At 42.5% G+C, this 21,189-nt stretch overlaps 1 protein-coding gene and 1 non-coding gene across 2 annotated transcripts in view; one reads left to right on the top strand and one right to left on the bottom strand.

Annotated features, from left to right (window-relative positions):
- Window positions 1-350: 350 nt before the first annotated feature.
- The window catches only part of LOC138952877 (apoptosis-stimulating of p53 protein 1-like), a 105,544-nt gene continuing 84,705 nt past the window's right edge, over window positions 351-21,189 (top strand). Inside the window, exons 1-3 of the mRNA XM_070324622.1 lie at window positions 351-669; window positions 1,396-1,543; window positions 3,003-3,218. Of these exons, the coding sequence (XP_070180723.1) occupies window positions 595-669; window positions 1,396-1,543; window positions 3,003-3,218 (439 nt within the window). The 5' untranslated portion in view covers window positions 351-594. The remainder of the gene's footprint in view (window positions 670-1,395; window positions 1,544-3,002; window positions 3,219-21,189) is intronic.
- On the bottom strand, window positions 18,770-18,841 carry Trnad-guc (transfer RNA aspartic acid (anticodon GUC)). Its single transcript has one exon. It is a non-coding gene; the product is annotated as a tRNA-Asp (tRNA).

Genomic DNA, 21,189 nt, shown 5'->3' with positions numbered 1-21,189 from the left:
TTTAATTTCAAAACTTTTAAACTTACTAAAATTTTGGGAAAAATCCTTGATTCTCATTTTCAATAATTCCCAACCAAGTTGACAATCCTCTTCATCATCAAGTTGAAATGTGTCAAACATTTTGTTCATTTGATCAACAAAGCTCACATCATGCAACAGAGAATTATTAAATTTCCAATAACCCTCTCCTCTTACGACATCAGATAGTTTAATATGAATACTACAGCCTCTGTGGTCCGACGTCGCAACAGAGATTATGTCACAATCAACAATCTTTTCAAACACACTTAAGCTACTTCATGGATTGATTTCACATGAAAAATAATTGCAGCTCGCTTTGTGATTTGAGCCCAAAGTGTGATAAATCTGATTTGTTTTTCGCGTTTTCGAGTCCTTCTCAAACCTATCAAACTGCATCTCAGTCTACGACTAAAAATGTGATGGTTGCATTCTTTAATATTTCTGTGCATGTGATACCAGAGCGACGAATTAAGCCCTTCTTCATCTCAGTTTGGGACCAAAATGTGCTGAAGATGATTTATTTTTGTGACTTTTCGTAGATATATATTTGGTGTGAAAAGTGATGTGGTGAAAATGTATTTCGCTGTAATATCCAAGGAGACACCCATCTGCGATTCCTCGGAATCGTCTTATCGTGTTGAAAACCCTGTAAGTATTCTGTGTTTTCTGTCTTTAAAAAAATTTTAGATTGAGTTTCTACTATAACTATTTATGTATTTTATTTATTTTGTGCAATTTATATCGCGCACATATCTCAACCACGGATTCAAGGTGCAGGGATTTATTTATGCCGTGTGAGATGGAATTTTTTACACAATATATCACGCATTCACCGCATTCACATCGGCCAGCATACCTCAAACCTATTAGGGCGAGCATTCACCTTTCACGGCCTATTATTCCAAGTCACACGGTGGACATTTTTAGCTATGCCTAAACATTTTTGCCAGGAAAGACCCTTTTGTCAATCGTGGGATTTTTAACGTGCACACCCCAATGTAGTGTACACGAAGGGACCTCGGTTTTTCGTCTCATCCAAAAGACTAGCACTTGAACCCACTATAATTATTATGTCGAGGTTGGTCAAATTGTTGTTTTTCGGCTGGCTGGTTGATAAATTGGCTGGTTGCTTGCTTTCGGAGATTCTTTGCTGAATCGCCAAAATATGACCTTCTCTCGTTCGCAGCATTGACTGAGTGAGTGAGTGAGTGAGTGGGTGAGTGAATGAGTGACGTTGAGAGTGAATGAGTGAGTGAGAGTGAGTGAGTATACTTCTAATGTATGTGTACCGGTGTCGACATACACCATTATATTGTTACTCTTTTAATCGTGAACTTAATTATCTCATACACATTCTGTGTTCACTGATTTCAGTCCATTCTACACGTTCAAAATGACAACGGGGAGGGTCGCACCACTACCGTCCCCCTCAGTCCGGACACCGTGGGTCAAGACTTGCTGGACTGTGTCCGCGACCCTGGCTACAGGATGGTCCACCTCGTGGCCCGCTGGCGAGGAAAGGGTGTGTACACACCGGCAAACACACTGACAGATACTGGAACTAGTTTGAAAACTTGCAAGCTGTCTGATAGTCTGGTGACGTACAGCTGACAACACCCCCACCCACCCATACACACACACACACACACACACACGCACGCGCACGCACGCGTACGCACGCACGCACGCACGCATTCACACACTCACACACTCTCTCACACACTGACACACACACACACACACACACACACACACACACACACACACACACTCACACAATGACAAATGCGGCACACACACACACACAAACACACACACACAAACACACACACACACACACACACACACACACACACACACACACACTGACAAACGCGGCATCATACGCGGTACGATCGACAAGGGTTGCAAGTGGAATCAAGGGAGGCTACTACTGGGTGCCCCCGTAACATAGGAAAACATGGATTGCCTACCTTTGAAAGCACTGCTAAGCTCAGGCTGCCATTTTGACTACTCTTACATTAATGTTAACTTGCACAGCTCCTTCACGTTCTAAGTGAGCAGATACAATTTCTAGAAAGAGTTATCACCGTACAGTCTAACCTGCCTTGGCGACCACCTCTTGATAAAGACCATCTGCCCATTACGACCATCAAAAAGGATCCCCGATGAGAGTTGTTTTCCGCTACACCTTTACATAACGACTACCTGTCAATACTTGAAAAGCCATTTGTGGGTAGTCACCTGGTAGTCGAATCCGGGCCGGGACGGACACGGGTCAACTTTATGTGCAGACCCAGAGACAGTATCCATCTCCCACCTCCGTGTCACCACAATGGCACGTTAAAGATCTTGGTCATTCTACCATAAGTGCAGATGGAGGCTGATACCACCTAAACACGCATACATCAAAAGCCGTGAGGGCGTAAAAACTCGAATCGTATAAACCACTTCATGTCCAATATAGGCAATTAAGACCTGACGGACAATAAGCCCCTTAAAATTTACTTGTCACCTGGGTTCAGTGTCATTGTAGACAGGTTCGACTGTAATAGACTTTTAAGCTTGTTGACCGCAGACTTGTTGTTGTGTTCGTACTAATGAATTTTAAATGTCATGAATTCATATGTAAAAGAATAAAGCATTTTCTTCTTTTTTTGACCAGAATTATTCCCCTCCACCATATAATTCTGTCGCGATATAACCTTCGTGGTCGAAAACGACGTTAAACACCAAATGAAGAAAGAAACCATATAATTTCGTTCGATCTTTTTATTTACTTTTCATTGTTTTCTGGTTTTGGGTTTTATTCCCTGCTTTTGATTTTGCTCGTTGGTTTTTTTTTCGTATTGAATGTAATCATCCTGAAGAAGCCTCCATAGGTGAATATTTAAAATAATTATTGTCTTGTTGGGTAAAACAAAACAAAACAACTTTTATTTTTTCACAGAATAAAGTAATAGACAATTTACGCTCCACAGAATTCCTGGTGCTACCGACGGATAGCATCCCGACCCTGCTGAAGGAGTTTGAAGATGTGGGGAAGGAGGAAAGAGAGGAAGGTTCGGAGGAAAACACGGAGGGTACATGTACAGGAGGGGTGGAGTTCCTCGTCAGGTATGAGGAGACAGACACCGCGACTGCCTTCCATTGTCAACTGGACCCTGGTGGTGATGATGATAATGATGATGCTGAAGGTATGTGTGTTTTTCTGGAGTTTGTGTACAGCCCCTTGCGTTTTCTTTCTGTCTCTGTCACTGCCTTACTGTCTAATCATTGGTCCGTGCTGCTCACACATAATCTCTCTTCAAGTTTCTCGCCTTCGTCTCTGGCACCATTTGCATCTTCGTTTGAGGACTGAACTTAAAAATTAATGTGAAATGTTAAGCACAAGACCACGAAGAAACAGAACAGAACAGCAAAAGCACACATACAGACAGACCAAAAAACAGACACACACACACACACACACACACACACACACACACACACACACACACACACACACACACACACACACACACACACACACACACACACACGGCACACACACACGAACGCACCCACGCACGCACGCACAGACACACACACACACACACGCACGCACCCCCCCACACACATGCACACCCGACCCCCACCCACACACACACACGCATGCAGGCTTCCTAGATAAGAAAAAGCTTCACAAATTCTCCCGTTTCAATGAAGGGGTCAGGGGTTTGTTTAAATTGTTTAGCAGCTTTTGTGGAGTCCCATTGCCATTGTATTAGTCATCTGCTGACTCATCCAGACTAGGAAAGGTATTCTACTTTACTTTTCTTGAAGGCATTGACACAGATGTCATAGGCCTTCTTGATAAAGCTTTGATGCTTTTCTTCTGATTGTGAAGGCCTTGACGGAGATTTACAAATACTATGAAAGCCCTTAATAAAGTTTAGCTCTTATTCATAATTAAAGATTGGATTAAAACAGACATTTGCAGAGAAGGATCAAATAGTTGGGGAATAACATCGGCCGGTATCTATTTTGGGCAGACTTGTTTAAAATGTACGTGAGTTGGTTGCACGCTGGTAGGTGTAGGATCTTACGCGAGCGCGCTACGAGAGACTAGAGAGAGAGAGAGAGAGAGAGAGAGAGAGAGAGAGAGAGAGAGAGAGAGAGAGAGAGAGAGAGAGAGAGAGAGAGAGGAGAAAGAGGGAGAGAGAGAGGGGGGGGGGGGAGAGAGGCTGAGAGAGAGAAAGAGAGAGGGGGGGGGGGGGGGGAAGAAAGAGAGAGAGAAAGCCGGAGAGATGATGATGATGATGATGATGATGATGATGGAACTTTATTTTTCAAGGATAGAGGTTTAAGGCGACGCCTTTTCTTACAACCGGTCCTTACTTCTAATACAAATGAGAGAGATAGAGAGAGAGTTAGACTGAGAGACAGAGGGAGAGAGAGTTAGACAGAGAGTATGTACATAAGTGTGTTTGTTTGTGCGTGCGTGCGTTCGTGCGTGCGTTCGTGCGTGCGTGCGTGCGTGCTTGGTTGTGTGTGTGTGTGTGCGTGTGTGTGTGTGTGTGTGTGTGTGTGTGTGTTTCCTTATTTTTTTTCATTCCGTCGCTGAGGGGGGCGATGCTTTACCACGTGCACCGGGAATGGGCTTTTTGGACGTAACGTGCATGGGAATGGGGAAATTCTCGTAGCGTGCACCGTGCACAGAGGTCCGGCGTGCACCGGGTGCATGGAGCTTTTTCGTAACGTGCACCGATCTGCACCGTGCAGTGGCACTTTTGGCCTCAACGTGCACGTGCACAGACCCCCCCCCCCCCCCCCCCCCCCCCCATGGTGACGGTGACCCTCGTCGCTGACTAGGGTTGAAAAATCGCTCTCCACATCCGTCTGCACCCCGCGTCTGATTATATATTGTTGTATTTACGTTTACGTTCATGTTCGTTTATACTTGCTGCATCTGCATCGCCGTTGTCAGGCTTTCATAGCTGTGTCAAGTTTGCGAAGGAAGTTTGGGTGGTCCGCAGTTACCGGAAGTGGGGAAGATTAATTTGCACGTGGTATACTGATTAAGAAGGAGAGGATTGTGGGTTGTCTCTGGGGGTTCTAACGCGGTCAGGTTGACGAATCATCATCCCATTCGAATCTGTTTAAAGGATGTGTTTTTCATTTGTATTTTTTTTTAAATGCAAACTAAATGCAAATTTAAATAGGGAAAAATGTTTGATACCATCAGTGATATAGCTGTTGGTCATTTCGAATTAGTCTTTACACACTGAAATAACAAACTAACTACAACTGAAAACATAGCACGGTTTTTTCTTTCTACGCCAACTTTATTTACATTTTTTGTGAAACTAAGCATTGGTGTTATTCCTGGTTCCTTTGTGCTCTCTGAACCAAAAAGGACCATTATAGTTGTGTAAAAGTTCAAGATCTGTATTGAGTGATACAAAAAACTTTGAAGAGAGAAAAAAATCAAAACACAAAACGAAAGTCAGCCACAGATCCAATTGAGGCAGTTTTTCACAACCTACAAACAGTACACGGTATAGAAGAACAAGCGCAGCTCATAGTCTCCTTGTCATTGATTGTCTTATCTTAATCAAGGTTTGAAATCTGTTTATCAAAACCTGTCAGTTGGTGGCTATAGCCTGTCTCTATCTACGGTCATCCAGGTGTAAGGTGTAAGAACAGAGCTGACCAGTCCATCACCTGTCTTCTTTGAGAGACGGCCCTTTGGATGTGAGCAGTTCTGCACTATGTGTACCTAGATGACCAGACGTCTGGTCATCTAGGTACACATAGTGCAGAACTGCTCACATCCAAAGGGCCGTCTCTCACGTACTTTGACCATTGATGTCAACGCTTTGATGGGACGTGTGGTCATCTAGGGAGGGGGCAGAGGTGTGCCTGTCACATTCTCACCTCGGGGTGTCCTGTCTCTTGATTTTTGAGAGACAATGGAGGTTGAGGGCGGGGGAGGGGGAGGGGGGAGAAGCGGGGACAGGGAAGGGGAGGGGGTCTCATCCAGAAAGAATGTTGGACAGGTTTTGGTAAACTCGTTGCACGAGGATGGACTTTTCAGGCTTGTGCTTTGTGTTCGGGAAAGTTTTGCTGAGGATGTCTCGAGAAGGTTGGGGGGGGGGGGGGGGTGGAAGGGGTGGGCAGGTGGTGATGAGGGGGTCTTATCCTTAAAGAATGTTAAATAGTTTCAGAAAACTGATGAGCCAAAAAAGGCAAGTTTGGCTTTTACATTGATTTCGAGAAAGTATTGCACAAAAACGGTTGCTCATGCCAAGTTTAGGACAAGCAAAACGTGTTTATCATGATTAAGAAACTATAATGAATGTAATTGTTCTAAATAATGACCACGACAATAGTAATCTATGCAAGATATGTGGTACTAGTCTCCTGACACTAATCATAAACATTTCTTGAACAAAAGAGAAAACAAAACTGTTGACGGCCCTTCACAATGGAAAACAAACAAAAAGAAGGAAAAGTGAGATAATGAGAGAGAGAGAGAGAGAGAGAGAGAGAGAGAGAGAGAGAGAGAGAGAGAGAGAGAGAGAGAGAGAGAGAGAGAGCTAGAGGGTGGGGTGGGGTGGTAGAGACAAGCTGACAGACAGGCAGAGACAAACTTGTGTTGCAATCAAGTGGGTTTTTTTTAACCAGGAAAAAACGTGAACGTTGTCAATTTCGCCAATTGTAAATCATGTATTTGCTAACAATCATCACGACATTCTCGTTAGGTTCAATGTTCAATATTTCTGTTCCTTTTGTCATAAATGATATTTGACTTTTCACACAAATAATGTCCGTGCTTCACATTTCTACAGCTTCTAGATCTGTAATCAAACGGTTTACTCTACGATCGTATCGGGCGCAGACATCCCAAATGTGGAATCGACCTTCGGAGACCTGCGATAACACTATTGTGGATTGCCAATAGTACCTTACACGTTATCGATGACTCTACCAATGCCCTGAGAATACCTACACCTCAGTTGTAAACTGCCAATAGATTGCCCGCCCGTGTAAGGAGCCAGGGGGGTAACCGAGTTTCAACTGTCAGTCAGAGGTCTGACAGCTATTGGCGAACTGTTCGACAATTTTATTCAAACTAGGGTCACACAAGGCTTGAGGGTTTGCCAAGAGAGTGTGAGAGATTGGACCATGGAATTGTGTAAGGTTCTGACCCCAAACGTCCTCAGTCTTATCTTAGGAGTGGTATGTATCGGTGAGGTGTCAGCGATACTGTTTGTAGGTCTAAAGACAGGGTTTATTTTGTGTGAGGACTGGTGACTGCACCGGGGTTTTGAACATAGAACATAAAACCTGACCAAGGGTGAATGTAGTGGACTGTGCAATTGTTCGGTCATTTTTGCTTTTTTTTCGGGTAAGGTGCAGGTTTAAAAAAAAATGAATGAAAGAACACGTTTAGACAATGAGACGGTACATACATGAAAAGCGCTTGATCGTCAAGAGATATCACCAAAGACTCTGTGCACACACAAAAACGCACGCACGCACGCACGCACACACGCTCACATACACACACACACACACGCACGCACGCACACGCACGTACACACACACACACTCTCTCTCTCTCTCTCTCATCCACCCCTACCATCCATCACCCTTCATCCATCCCCAAAACCCAAGCGCCTACCATCCACATCTCTCCCAACAAATTACAATTCCAATCAAATCTCATTATCAACTTCCAGCCATCTACAGTAGCTCTCGACAAACCTGGACATTTAAACCCGAGGTTTCAATTTAACCTTACAGAGCCTCAGTCGTCCAGCTGCGATAAGCTTGATAAATGAATCTCAGCCTGGGATACGTGTGGTCAGTATAGATTTACTCATTTCTGTGACTGACTGACTATTAGGGTTTAACGTCCTCTTATAACTGGTCTATATTGGGACAGGTATTGGTAATACGTTGAAGATATGGTGTGATACTTTGATTCGAACAAGCCCGCTGTGGCTGTCTTCTTCGACACACCAGCATTGGGTTTGTCTCGTCAAAGTATCGAAATACGATCATGATAATCAGAGACGAGAGATGATGCATGCGTGTCTTCGTGTTTTCCAAGCCCTGAGACTTTCGCTGTGAACGTGGGATCTTTTTCGTGCGCATGTGTGCACACGGGGGTGTTCGGACACCGAAGAGAGTCTGCACAAAGTTGACTCCGAGAAATAAATCTCTCGCCGAACGTGGGGATCGACCCCACGCTAATAGCGACCAACTGGCTACAAAGCCAGCGCGCTACCAACTGAGCTACGTCCCCGCCCCGTTCATTTCTGTCTGGCTATTGTCGGACGCTGTGGCTAATCGAGTCGAATTCGACCTCAGCGTGATGCCCAAAATAAATGTCCCCGCAAACGAAATTTTTCGCACACGGGAGATCGGTTCGGCATCAGTATGGCTCATTGGGTTTGAATTGGCCGGCAACATGCGACCCAAAATAGACGTCCCCACAAACGGTGTCCCCACAATGGGCAACGCTGCACTTTTTCTGACATGCAAGATTCATTCAGCATCGCCTATTGTTGTCAACGGGAACTGATTCGACCACACAATTATACCCCTAGTCGGCGTCCCCACAAATGATGTTTAAACGTTAAGCGACGCTGGATTTTGTTTCGAGTTCAAAACAAGCGAGGCTCTGGCCAAAAGTCGCGCAACTGTGTTTCAGCACGTTCGCTTCTTATAGAGCTGGTATTTTTACGGAATTATTCCATTAATTCTCCGGCTTGAGCAGTTTGAACCGTCACTTTGTGTACTGCACACTATGACAAAAAAATCTCCTTGACCAGTTTTACGACAGTCCTGAAAACACGCACTGCAACGCGAGATCGATTTAGCATCGCCCATTGTGAATATGCGATGATGAGTGACACCCCTTTAGGGAACGCCAAGAACGGATTTTGTTTGTTTGTTTGTTTGTTTGCTTAACGCCCAGCCGACCACGAAGGGCCATATCAGGGCGGTGCTGCTTTGACATTTAACGTGCGCCACACACAAGACAGAAGTCGCAGCACAGGCTTCATGTCTCACCCAGTCACATTATTCTGACACCGGACCAACCAGTCCTAGCACTAGCCCCATAATGCCAGACGCCAGGCGGAGCAGCCACTAGATTGCCAATTTTAAAGTCTTAGGTATGGCCCGGCCGGGGTTCGAACCCACGACCTCCCGACCACGGGGCCAAGAACGGATAGAAGAGGTTAAATTACGGTTCTTCGTGTAGTAGAGCCCACCAGCCAACATTGTGACGATAAGCGATGCCCATTGTGACGATAAGCGATGCCCATTGTGACGATAAGCGATGCCCATTGTGACGATAAGCGATGCCCATTGTGACGATAAGCGATGCCCATTGTGACGATAAGCGATGCCCATTGTGACGATAAGCGATGCCCATTGTGACGATAAGCGATGCCCATTGTGACGATAAGCGATGCCCATTGTGACGATAAGCGATGCCCATTGTGACGATAAGCGATGCCCATTGTGACGATAAGCGATGCCCATTGTGACGATAAGCGATGCCCATTGTGACGATAAGCGATGCCCATTGTGACGATAAGCGATGCCCATTGTGACGATAAGCGATGCCCATTGTGACGATAAGCGATGCCCATTGTGGGCCCGACCTTAGCGCGGGTACGTCCATTTCGGCTAGAAGTGATCGAATTTGACTCCCATCACAAACTCTGTATCCTGATATATGAGGTCACTCCGACCTGGTCAACCGCTGTCAGACAGATGACCAGTGGTCACAGAAATGACCTCGCACGCGGCGGTCACGATCAAACGGCGCTCTAATTACCTGTCAGACTAGAGTTTCAGGCAGAGCAGAAGCTGCATGGTCAGTCGTGGCTTATGATTATACTGATGGCGGAACTGTGAATGATTAATTGTGTTGTTCATTGAATATTGTGTACGTGGAACTGCAGGGTCTGAAGCCATCTAATCCTTGAGCGTTCAAGTTTTACCTTTGTGTTACTGTGTACGTGATGTGTGAAATTATTGCGGTGGATCGTTTCTGGTTCTTCTATAATCTGTGTGGCTCCGCGTTTTACCTGATGCTTGTTAAAATGTGAATGATGGATGGTTCGTTTATTGACCATTGTGTCTGCGAATTGTTTTGCATTGTGTCTGCTATCTTTTCTGGCTCGTCTATTAGTGGTTCCAAGTTGTTCCTGACGCTTGTTACCGCGTGTTACTTTGCAAGTGACGGATGTTTTGTTCATTGATCATTGTGTCTTTGAAATTGTTGCGGTGGGTCGTTTCTGGCTCTTCTACGTATCATCTTTGTGGTTGCAAGTTTTACCTGAAGCGTGTTCGCTTCTGAATGATAGATGTTACGTTTTTCGTGGATAATGATTGTATTGGACCTGTGAGGAATCTTACTAAATTCAGCTTGGCGACTCTGAGTTTTGCCTAATCCAGGTTACTTTGTGAGGGATGGATGTCATACGATGGGCATAGTCTTTGTGGAACTGTCGCGCTAGTGGATATGTCGCGCCCGGGGGATGTCGCACTAGTGGGCGTCGTGCCCGTGTTCAAGTTTTGTTAGAATGTGAATCGTTGATGTTTCGTTTCTAGGTCATAGTGTCAGTGTGCAACTGCTCTGGATTCATTCCTGGATCTTGCTACGATCATTTCTTTTTTCAGCTTGGTGATTATAATAGAAGTTGAACTCAATCCATGTTTTGAGTGTTGAATGTTGCACAAATTGTGCACCCCTGTCCTTATTTTGTTTACACACCCAGACAAGACCTACAAACTACAAAGAGTAACAAAGCAAACAAAATCATAACGTAAACAATACAGGGTTTCTATGACATAAAGCTTTGTATTTGAATTTAAAATAATTTCTCTCTGGCAAAATAAATCGGTTTTACCGCAAAGGCACACAGAGGTGTAAACATGTCAGCTATGCTCACCTGGTGTGTTTAACTACTTTTAACGACCAGGAGAACAGCCATTAGTGCAGACCGAAGACGGACACCCCTACCCGCTTATTGATCACACCTTCACGGGTCATTCCGGGTAGTTATCCCTGATAACTGTGACAGGTACCCGGTACTGTAATAGGGTATCGTTAAAACTGGGTGGAAATCACTGGTGTGGGACAGCTGAACAGTCGCGGAGTTTAACTGACTTGAACAGCCACTGTATGGCCTGATAATCACGCTTCATTGTGACAAGCAACTTCACAGCGTGGGTATCGTTGAATGGTTTTACAGTGTGTAGTTCCTGGGCCTTATTTGGTTAGTCGTTGTTACATTTAGTCAAGTTTTGACCAAACGTTTTAACATAGTTGTTTTATCTGTGGATTTGACAGTTGTAGCTGGCATCAGGATACAGCATGGTATTTCCGTGTTTTTGTTTTGTTTTTTTGAAACATAAGTTTATTAATTTTTAACAAAAGTTACAATCATGACATGTATCCACACAATACACAGGTAACAGCAACAAGCTAGAATTATTTCCGGTTTAAAGACAAGAAAATCAGAAGCCGTTTTGACAGCAGTCAATGCTTATAACGTATATTGTACGTCTGTTAAACTTTTTCTTTAGTTTTGGTTTTATCGTTTTTTCTTTTCTTTTCTTTACGTTTCTACGTTTCCTCTGACGTTTCTTCGTGTCGTGTCATTTCTACTTATTCCCTTTTTTTCATTTTAAATGTTTCTCCTTTTCTTAACGTTTACTGTTGACTTTCTATAATGACATCACGTACCAGAAATGTTAACCCAAATTAACTTTGCGGAGCCGACTGCATAACTTGTTCGACGAGCTGTTTTGGAGAGCTCAATGGTAAGTTTACCTGAACAGAGAGAGAGAAAGGCCGGAAAGAGAGAAAGAGGGAGAGGTGCAAAGACAGAGAGAGAGAGAGAGAGAGAGAGAGAGAGAGAGAGAGAGAGAGAGAGACAGACAGACAGACAGACAGACAGACAGACAGACAGACACAGAGAAAGACAATGACAATGACAATGACAAATTCTTTATTAACGAGGGTAATGGCATAAGCAAACAGGTGCCTTTTTACATCCAGCCCTCGCCAGAGAGAGACAGAGAGACAGAGAGAAAGAGAGAGAGACAGAGAGACAGAGAGACAGAGAGAAAGAGAGACAGAGACAGAGAGACAGAGAGAGAGACAAAGAGAGAGACAGAGATAGTGACAGAGAAAGACAGATGGAAAACAGCGAATTTCTTTCTCTTCGATTACCCAAACAGAGGGGCAAAGTTGCCGCATAAGAGTTCCTGTGCGCTAGAGGTCCTTCGGACAGCGGAAGACTTCCTGGAATGCTGAGTTCGCTAGGCGGAGTCCTACTGCCCTACAGGTGGAAAGCATGGTGTGTTCACCAGTTTTACGATTTGGTTTTGAAGTTCATTTGACAATCTTACCTCTTTTTGCAAGGAACAGCAGTAATTTGAGGCCAAGGGAAATAAGTGCTTCAAACTGATATCAGGACGTGCAAAATGATAACTACTGATGAGAACTTACTCACATTCTGGAACGTATACATGTGTCTTCTGTGTTTTAAATTGAAGGAGCAGATTTGTATCATGAGTACATACATGTATATCATATTTCATCAGGTTCCTTGAATGGTTGAAAACAATAACACAAATATTATAAGATGTCAATGTGTTTTCCTGGAGAGAAAAAAAATTGATAACTTTTAAAACAAGAAACTTGAGCAGATTAATCTTTCGTCTCGTGTTTATCATGTGGATGGAAACCTGACAAGAAAAGTACGAGGCGCCAAAAAGTTTACATTTAAGAGGAAAAAACACTCGGATACGTTCTATAATATGCAAATACACGTAGATCATGTTCCTTCCTGTGACAGAGATATTACACCGTTTACCCCCCTTGCTTACCTACACAAACACAAGATAAGAAAAGAAGAGATGCAGAACAAACAAAATCACCCACGCTAAGCTAGCCGAGTCGACTACAACTGTGGCTGTAATCTTGGCAAACCCAGCAGACACTTTGTATTTTTTGGACGAAGAAGAAAGAAGATGGAAAAGACAAAAAGAGAAGAGAGACAGACCCGATACAGAAATGTGTGAGAACTTGACAAATTCGAACCGTCTCTAGCTTGTAAATGACGGACCTGTCTCTCCTTACCCCCCACCCCCCGATCTCCCCCACCCATGCTGACCACAATGAATGCAATGGCCGAAGCGTAACTCGTGGGACCTGTCAACATAACGGCTAGTTTCACTCTGTGTCCAGTTCGCTTTTCGCTTCGTGCAGAATGGAAGAGGAGAAGAAACAAGTGTTTCGAGGTTCGAACGAGGAGAAAAAAGAATAGGTTGTGACTGATACATGTGGCGCAGTAAGAGTGCACAGTGGTCTACATAAATCGTATTGTGGTGGACCTGATTGTGACCGATATATAGAGACAAAAATAAGTAAGTGTGCGTGAACATGTTGTGATGTGTGATAGTGACCGTTTTGAAAAATGATGTGAGTTAATTTGTCAGTTTGAATCTTTTAAAGTATGAGAGTAATTCAACTATTGTTGCTTATCAAAACACTCGTACAGAGATTTCATACGTTTTGTAGCAAGGTTGCGGGAAAAACTGAAACCTAAAGGTTTGTCTGTCAAATGAAACGTGAATTACAAATGTCAAGTTGTTACTCAAAACGAGACGAATAGACCATGAAACCGAATGTCGTCAGATTTTTTTCTAATGGATTTCGTTTGAGTGATGTCCAGCAGGGTCAGAATTTTGACAATGGTACATGCATAATAATCCATGAATTTTGTAATGATTGAAACATTTTTCAACTTTTTAGGATTCATTCTGAAAAACTGCAGCTAAGATGTTATTTAAGTTATACATCAGTTCAGCTGCACTGTTATGTATCAGAAGCTGTCCAACAGACACAAATAAAAGTGTCAATCTTCCCGGGCAATGGCACAGGCAAAGCGGAACAAATCATCGACTTAACCGCCTTTGTGAATGACGTTGTGTTCATTTGACTCTTTTCGGAAGTGAGTTAATACATTCTTTCACGCTGATTTGCCATACGTGGTTAATCGTGCTTTTGGGTCAGCATAGGTCCACCTCAAAACTACATGAGTAGGCTAATCAGTGAGTCATAGTATTCAGTAGTTTTGGGGTGGCTTGCTGCCGTCCGTCTGTCTGTGAATCGCAAAACTTTACCTCGAGGTAATTCGGACTTTATTGAAACTAAATCTGTGACACTTGACATATTTCCAGGGTTTAATGACCTCCAGATTTGACTCAAGTCTGGTTGACCCTCGCCAAATGTCAAGGTCACAGCGGAGTCGAGTGCGGGCCACAAATTAAAATACTCATTTTATGGAACGTGTTTGAAGCTAGAAGTGTCAAAAACGTACATAAAGAGACTTGCTAAAACTTGTTTAAGTAAGAAGACAATAGCTCCATATGCATGCAGATATAGAGTAGGGGAAGGGCAAATAGCTTTTATACCAAGTCCATCTCCATTTAAACTCAAGTTCACAATCAGTATGGTGTGGTGTAGAGAAGGCTTTTTGGTGCGCATTTACAGCAGGTACTTTGTTTCTGATTCATAATGCGTATGACGACGGTGAGTCGTGTGAGCATTCACTTTTATTGTATACTTAAAACATTGAGATTAAAATAATGTTTTTTGGATCTAAAGAAAACCAAGAGTGAAAATGCGTAGCTCAAAGAACACAAGATGACAAAAGATGAGACGGAGATAGGAACCTGTTATAAGTTGAATTTCTGTTGATATATAGACAATGAAACGAAAGTTGTCAACATGATCATCACTTTCAAACAGTGGAAGGAACGATAACACAAAATGCGACAAGACAGCCAGAAAGCTACAGTCACTGACCACACAAGAAGCGAGTCTAATGGACAAGGGAAGAAAGTGAAAGGGGATTAGGGGTGGGGAAGGAAGGGACGGAGAAAGGGGCATTGGAAGGGGTGGGGGCAGGATGATAGCAATGGAAGCTGCTGACCATAGCGACATGAGGTCATTGATTAAGCTGCACTGAATCACCGCCTTTGCCCCCATGCAGTATGGACATGACTGTTTGCGATCACAACAGACTCGAGTAGGCTATGGTGGCGTGCTTGTGCCAAAAGCGATCATTTCTATGATCATTATGACCCTTGTAAAACTGTCACATTGGTTATAGTCAACGCTGATCACAGTCATGTAGGTAGCTACTACTGATAATCGCACAGATCAATGCTTCATTGCATGCAACGATGTCTTGCAAAATTATTACGCTTGAGACTTTTGTTGCGAACATGTGCTGCGCGTAGTATGAGCTCATAATGTTGATTACAAAGACAAATGTAATCTTTGTAGTTACTGGTGATACTTGCAAAGCTCATTTGTCTGAATTGCCAATAATTATTGCTATCTTTTTCTGCATGTGTTACACTTTTCGATCACCTCTCAGACAGTGACGAATGACTTAGCTGTAACTATTTTGCAACATATCCGTAATGCATTTCTGTCGGTTGTACTTAGCTGTGGTAATACCAAAGATAATTGCTACTTTTTGTAGTTTTCACTTTGTTCTCACCTCACTGTCGACATGGTAGCAACCAAAGCCAATCTTCATTAAAGTCATCTTGCTAGACCTCTGTCACTTCGCAGTGTTTCTTCTGACTTCTTAGTCCAGTGTTCTGGGTCTATCAGTGAAGATAGCAAAAACCATTGTGATTTTTGTAAAATTGAACACTTTTGGCACTAACATTCCATCATAATGGACAGCTCTGGTTTAGTCAAGGAGGAGGAGGGGAGGAGGAGGACGAAGATATCCGTTTCTCTCTAGACTGTGTCCACGTGGTGCAGGTGATAATAATGATTTTGTGTTGAGCACTTCACACCTCTGAGCAGACAGAGAAAACAACGGACACGACAAAGTAGGGTGCTAATGATTTTGGCATTGTTCGCATACCGTAGGAAGAAAAACAAGAGAGTGACACGAAGGAGTTTCAACTTGCGCTTTGACTGTGGATAATATAGCAGGCTTCTGCAAAGCAGCCGACATGCAGGCAACTTAGCTCGACTGACTCTGATTGTAGAGGCGGAAAAAAAGAAAGAGCATGGTGGTTACATGCTTGCAGTCAGCCCGTTGATACGAACTTTGGCGATTGAAGGTTGGCATGGATTTCTGTTTTGCTGTTTTGGAGTATTTTTCATTGATGCCGGATTTCAGGACTTAGGATATCGTCTTGAGTTGAAAGTTATAACTTCTCTTGGAAAACTAAACGTAGTATATGGGCGGCGCCAGTGTTCATCTTCATACCTGTTTTCAACGCTCTGTGAACGATATGTTGGACATTCTCAGTTTGTATGTATTCTTGACATAAGCGAATTAAAATGTTGGAGTAGAATTGTCTTAAAAGGTTAGAGAATTAGGGTTTCACTACAGTTTGTGGACGATATGTTTGAAACTGATATTTTAATGAACTCTTGACATATGCAGATTTTAGATAAATAAGACGTATAGACTTTATCAAAGTGAACACAAAACTGTTTGTGTTAAAGTGGTAGTTGACGTTCGGAAACCTATATAAAACAACGAAATTGCAAATAGAGTACGTTTTACTATCGCGATGTCGAAAGATACTTCTGAAATCGGCACGTGTAGCAGGGGAATGTATACTGACAAAGAGTCCATTAGTTGCTGACACGGTGTTCGGTGGATTTGTGCAAGCGGATTCTGGCATCTTCGCTGCCATGACGACAGTCCACTTATCAGAGCGGAGCCTGAAAGATTGCTGAAGAAATGATGGCGATTTATGCCAGCCAGAAATGGTGGTGATTTGTGTCATGGGGAAATTATGGTGGCCTGCGCCATCTTGTTTCGGTCCTGGGACCAGTGCACAGACGCAGTTCAAAATATGTGTATTGGTCGTTGACTTTAATTCAACATTAAGCTCTGAAGAAGAAGAAGTGTTGGCTTAAATGGAGACGAATTATGCGCTGAACGCAGATGCAATGCCAGCAAGAAATAGTGCATGGCTTGTGTCATCTCAGAGCAATCCTGAGACCAGCCCACTGACCGAATTCAACTAATGGTCTTATTGTAGTTGCATGGATTGGTGATATAAATTGAGTTGAAATTATTTGGATCGGTTACTCAAACTGAGGTGGAATATGCGCGCCGAACCTAGGTGTGAATATAGGTAGCTAGAGAAACTGGACAGACTTGATTTATTTGTATCTCGTTGTTGAGAGTTGGAGTTTGTGCTGTCTTACAAAGTGACGAGGTTGTACTTTCTGACCGCTTGGAGACGATACTGACAAATGTTTCAGGGGTTAGGGTTGAACCAGAGAAAATGTAAACGAATGGGGTATCTCTGGTTGAACTTTTCTTACTGGCTAGGTATGGCCGTTTTGTTTTGGATTTGTTTATGAGGTGTTGATATGATCTTCGTCTTGTTCTTGTTCAGTCTCTTCTTCTCATTGCAACTGATACTTCTTGCTTTGTCTTGCGTGTGTGTGTGTGTGTGTGTGTGTGTGTGTGTGTGTGTGTGTGTGTGTGTGTGTGTGTGTGTGTGTGTGTGTATGTGTGTGTGTGTGTTTGTGTGTGTGTGTGTGTGTGTGTGAGTGAGTTGTCATATAGATCTACAGATAGACATCACCGCAAAAAGGTGTTTTCATTTTCTTTTTGTAGGTGCTCTTGTTTTTTAGACTATAAAACTATCTGACTTGGGTGGATGTCTTGCTCTACCCTCATGAAATTCTATTTGTATTCTTAGATTTTGAAACAAAAGAGTCGACAGAGATGCGATGCTGCAGTTGGACTTAACTGAGTCAAGGAACAGAAAAATTGTCAAAATGCGGTTTGAATAAATATGAGCAATTTTACAACGAAAAACGATATATATGAAAAATTGATACCATTTGTTGACTTATAGGACTGTGGTAGATACACAAGAACAAAACAGACATGCGTTGTTTTGATAATAGCACGCGAACTTTACTACGACGTACAATCAGTGACAAGTGTGTGTTTCTGTGGTGACTGTGCACAACTGTGTCACATTTTCATTGGACCTACTCGAGGCTTTGGATATATATACATATCATCAACTTTGAAATGGCGTGCAGCAGACTACTTCACGGTACGTAGAGATTTGTATTTTCTTTCAAGCTTTTAAAGTGGAATGGAATTGTGCGGGTGTAGACATACGCGTGCGCGCGACCGCACGCACGCACGCACGCACGCACGCACACTCGAACATACGTACGAAAGCTGGCACGCACGCACGCACGCACGCAAGCACATACACACACACACACACACACACACACACACACACACACACACACACACATCCTGAGTTATTCTGAAATAAATTAACATAGCAGAAAGTTTTATTTGAACCCGACTTGTGCGGCAGTCCAAGAAGTATATTAGGAATCTGTTAAAAAATAAAAATGTAGATAAAAGTAAGAAACGAAACAGTGCAGCAAGATGAAACTCATAATATTTGATGATTTTGTGAGATTGTCTTGAGAAGTGAGACAATTTTGAGAAAATACACTCACATTTCTCAAATTGTCAATCTATATAACAGTAAAGTAAAATGAAACAGAAACAATATTTTGTGAGACTGTTTTAAGAAGCGGGACAATTCGGTAAAACATAAACTTACAGCGCTTCAAGAAGCTCAAAAAGAAAAAGGTTTTCAATACTATCGAAGTAAACAAAACAAATAACCCCTCCCCGGCGGGGAATTGAACCCCGGTCTCCCGCGTGACAGGCGGGGATACTGACCACTATACTACCGATGAGCTGTGGTATTTCTGATGAAAAGAAACATATTATTTGCGGTGAATTCGAATTGTATCAAAGCGTCGGTCTGTGGAAGCATCAAACTCCTTTATCTTAACTGTAGTATTACAATAAGAAAACGGGAGTAAGATAATTTGATCTACCGTCGCTTCAAGTTGATACAAGCTCCTGTGTTCCTTCCCGTGAAATCCATACATTTTTACACCCCCGGTATAGGGGTGTGTATAGGTTTCGCTCGATGTGTTTGTGTGTTTGTGTTCGCATATAGATCTCAAGAATGAACGGACCGATCGTCACCAAACTTGGTGAACAGGTTCTATACATTCCTGAGACGGTCCTTACAAAAATTGGGACCAGTCAAACACACGGTTAGGGAGTTATTGGTGGATTAAGATTCTACAAGGACTTATAGAGTGACATAGTAATGGTCAAAGGGAAATAACCTTCTCAGTTGGTGGCAGTGAGAATGGTTATTTCCCTTTGACCAACGGGGGTGTTTTTCCTACCTCGAAGGAATTTCTTGTTTACATGAGAAATGTGAATGTATCACATTCAATATTTATTTTGGATTTAAAAAAAAATTACATTGACGTAGATTTCTTTAAAAATAAAATAAAATAAAAAAATAATAAAAATCACATAAGACTGAAAATTGAAAATGTCGTAAATTATCTCCCTTCCCTCGAAGGCCGAACTTGTGATTCACAGGTAAAAGCGAACCCCTTTCGCACAGGCGTTTGTGAAAGAGCTCAGAGCGGGGTATCTATTACGTGTATCCGGGAATGGGAAAGGGATGTAGGTAAACGGGGCTCAGAGGGTAACGACAGGAGTGTTAAGTTCGACACCTAATTGCATAGGTCTAATTGTACGTTGCTGGTGCTGTGCACTTTCGCTGAAGAAACATAGAAATGCAGAGAGGTAGGCGGGGGGGGGGGGGGGGGCACTGAAAGGTTACTTTGCATTGAAGGGTGGGCTTGTGTGTGTAGAGTAGAGGATGGGACAGTGATGTGTAAGTGTCAGGGGATGGGGGGATGGGGGGATCGGGGATGGAGGGGGGGGGGGGTTATAAAGGGGATGGGGGTTGCAAGGTTGTGTGTGTGTGTGTGTGTGTGTGAATAGAATATAATAGAATAGAATAATATTTATTGTCATGAACCAGTAAAGTTATTGACACAACAAACAACAAATAATGCATTATACAATGCTAAAACAATCCGTAACAAATTTGCCAAGACGAACTTGAACTTCGTCTTCTAAAAATAAGTTACTTGGATTTTTGTTAGCATATTTCATATTGATATGTGAAGCATCTTCTTTAAATTCATCCCTTAATTTAACATATTTATTGCATTTATCTAGAAAATGTATTTCATCTTCTATGACATTGCATTCAATACAAAGACGATTTTCTTTAGGGATATTCTGATGTCTTCCACTTTCAATTTTTAGACAATGTGTGCTAGTCCTTAATCTGCTTAACATCTTTCTGTGTTTATTATTCTTAATTTGTATTAAGTATGACTGCATTTCGTAAGATTTACTGATCATAGAATAAAACTTAAGTCTGGAATATGTATCTGATTTTTCTTTTGTCCAGTATCTTATATATTCCTCTTGTTGTTTTTTGTCAATGGCAAACTTTAATTTGTGTACATTTAATGTAGATTGGTTATGCCAAACGTGACTAAAACCTAAATTACAAAGAGATTGTCTAACAAATATAATTGTAGCCATGGCGTTTCTGTCGGATGGTGCAACATTGAGTCATATAATTGATGTATATGAGTCATTCTCCAAAGCTGGTGAATTCTTAGGTCGGTCACTTAAAAACGAAATTTTTACAGAAGCAAATGTGGTTAGACCTTTCCCCCTGTTTATGTGGATAAAGATATGTTTGAAGAAGCACCCACAGCAACATGAATGAACATATTTGTATTTTGATATTTAATATAGTGTAATAATGTCAGTAAATCAACAAAAATGGCGTCAGAAAAATGGGAACAGGCTCGGTACATATATTGGAAGCTACGGTCCATTGACACGATAAATTCATTATGCATGATTTGTTGAAAAGTCACTTTGTGAAACGATAAAGGTTCATTCCTGTGCAATTGTTGTTATTTTCTTTGTGTTTGAGACCCCCAGAAATGAAGTTGAAAACAGCCTTTCGTACGCATCGCATGTTGTCACGCTCACTTAGATTTTTCCGACCTCTGTAACCAAATGAATTTCTTTATAATCACTATTTTTTTACGATCAAGTCAACAAGTGCAGCTTGAAGATGCAGAAAATGCATTCATTCAACCGAGGACACACTTTGGACGAATTTGATGTCTCAGAGAGTGTT

Source organism: Littorina saxatilis, linkage group LG17 (assembly GCF_037325665.1).
Source record: "Littorina saxatilis isolate snail1 linkage group LG17, US_GU_Lsax_2.0, whole genome shotgun sequence".
NCBI classification, from domain to species: Eukaryota; Metazoa; Mollusca; class Gastropoda; order Littorinimorpha; family Littorinidae; genus Littorina; species Littorina saxatilis.
Note: the sequence above shows the minus strand (reverse complement) of the source record. Positions and strands in the feature narration are given on the sequence as shown.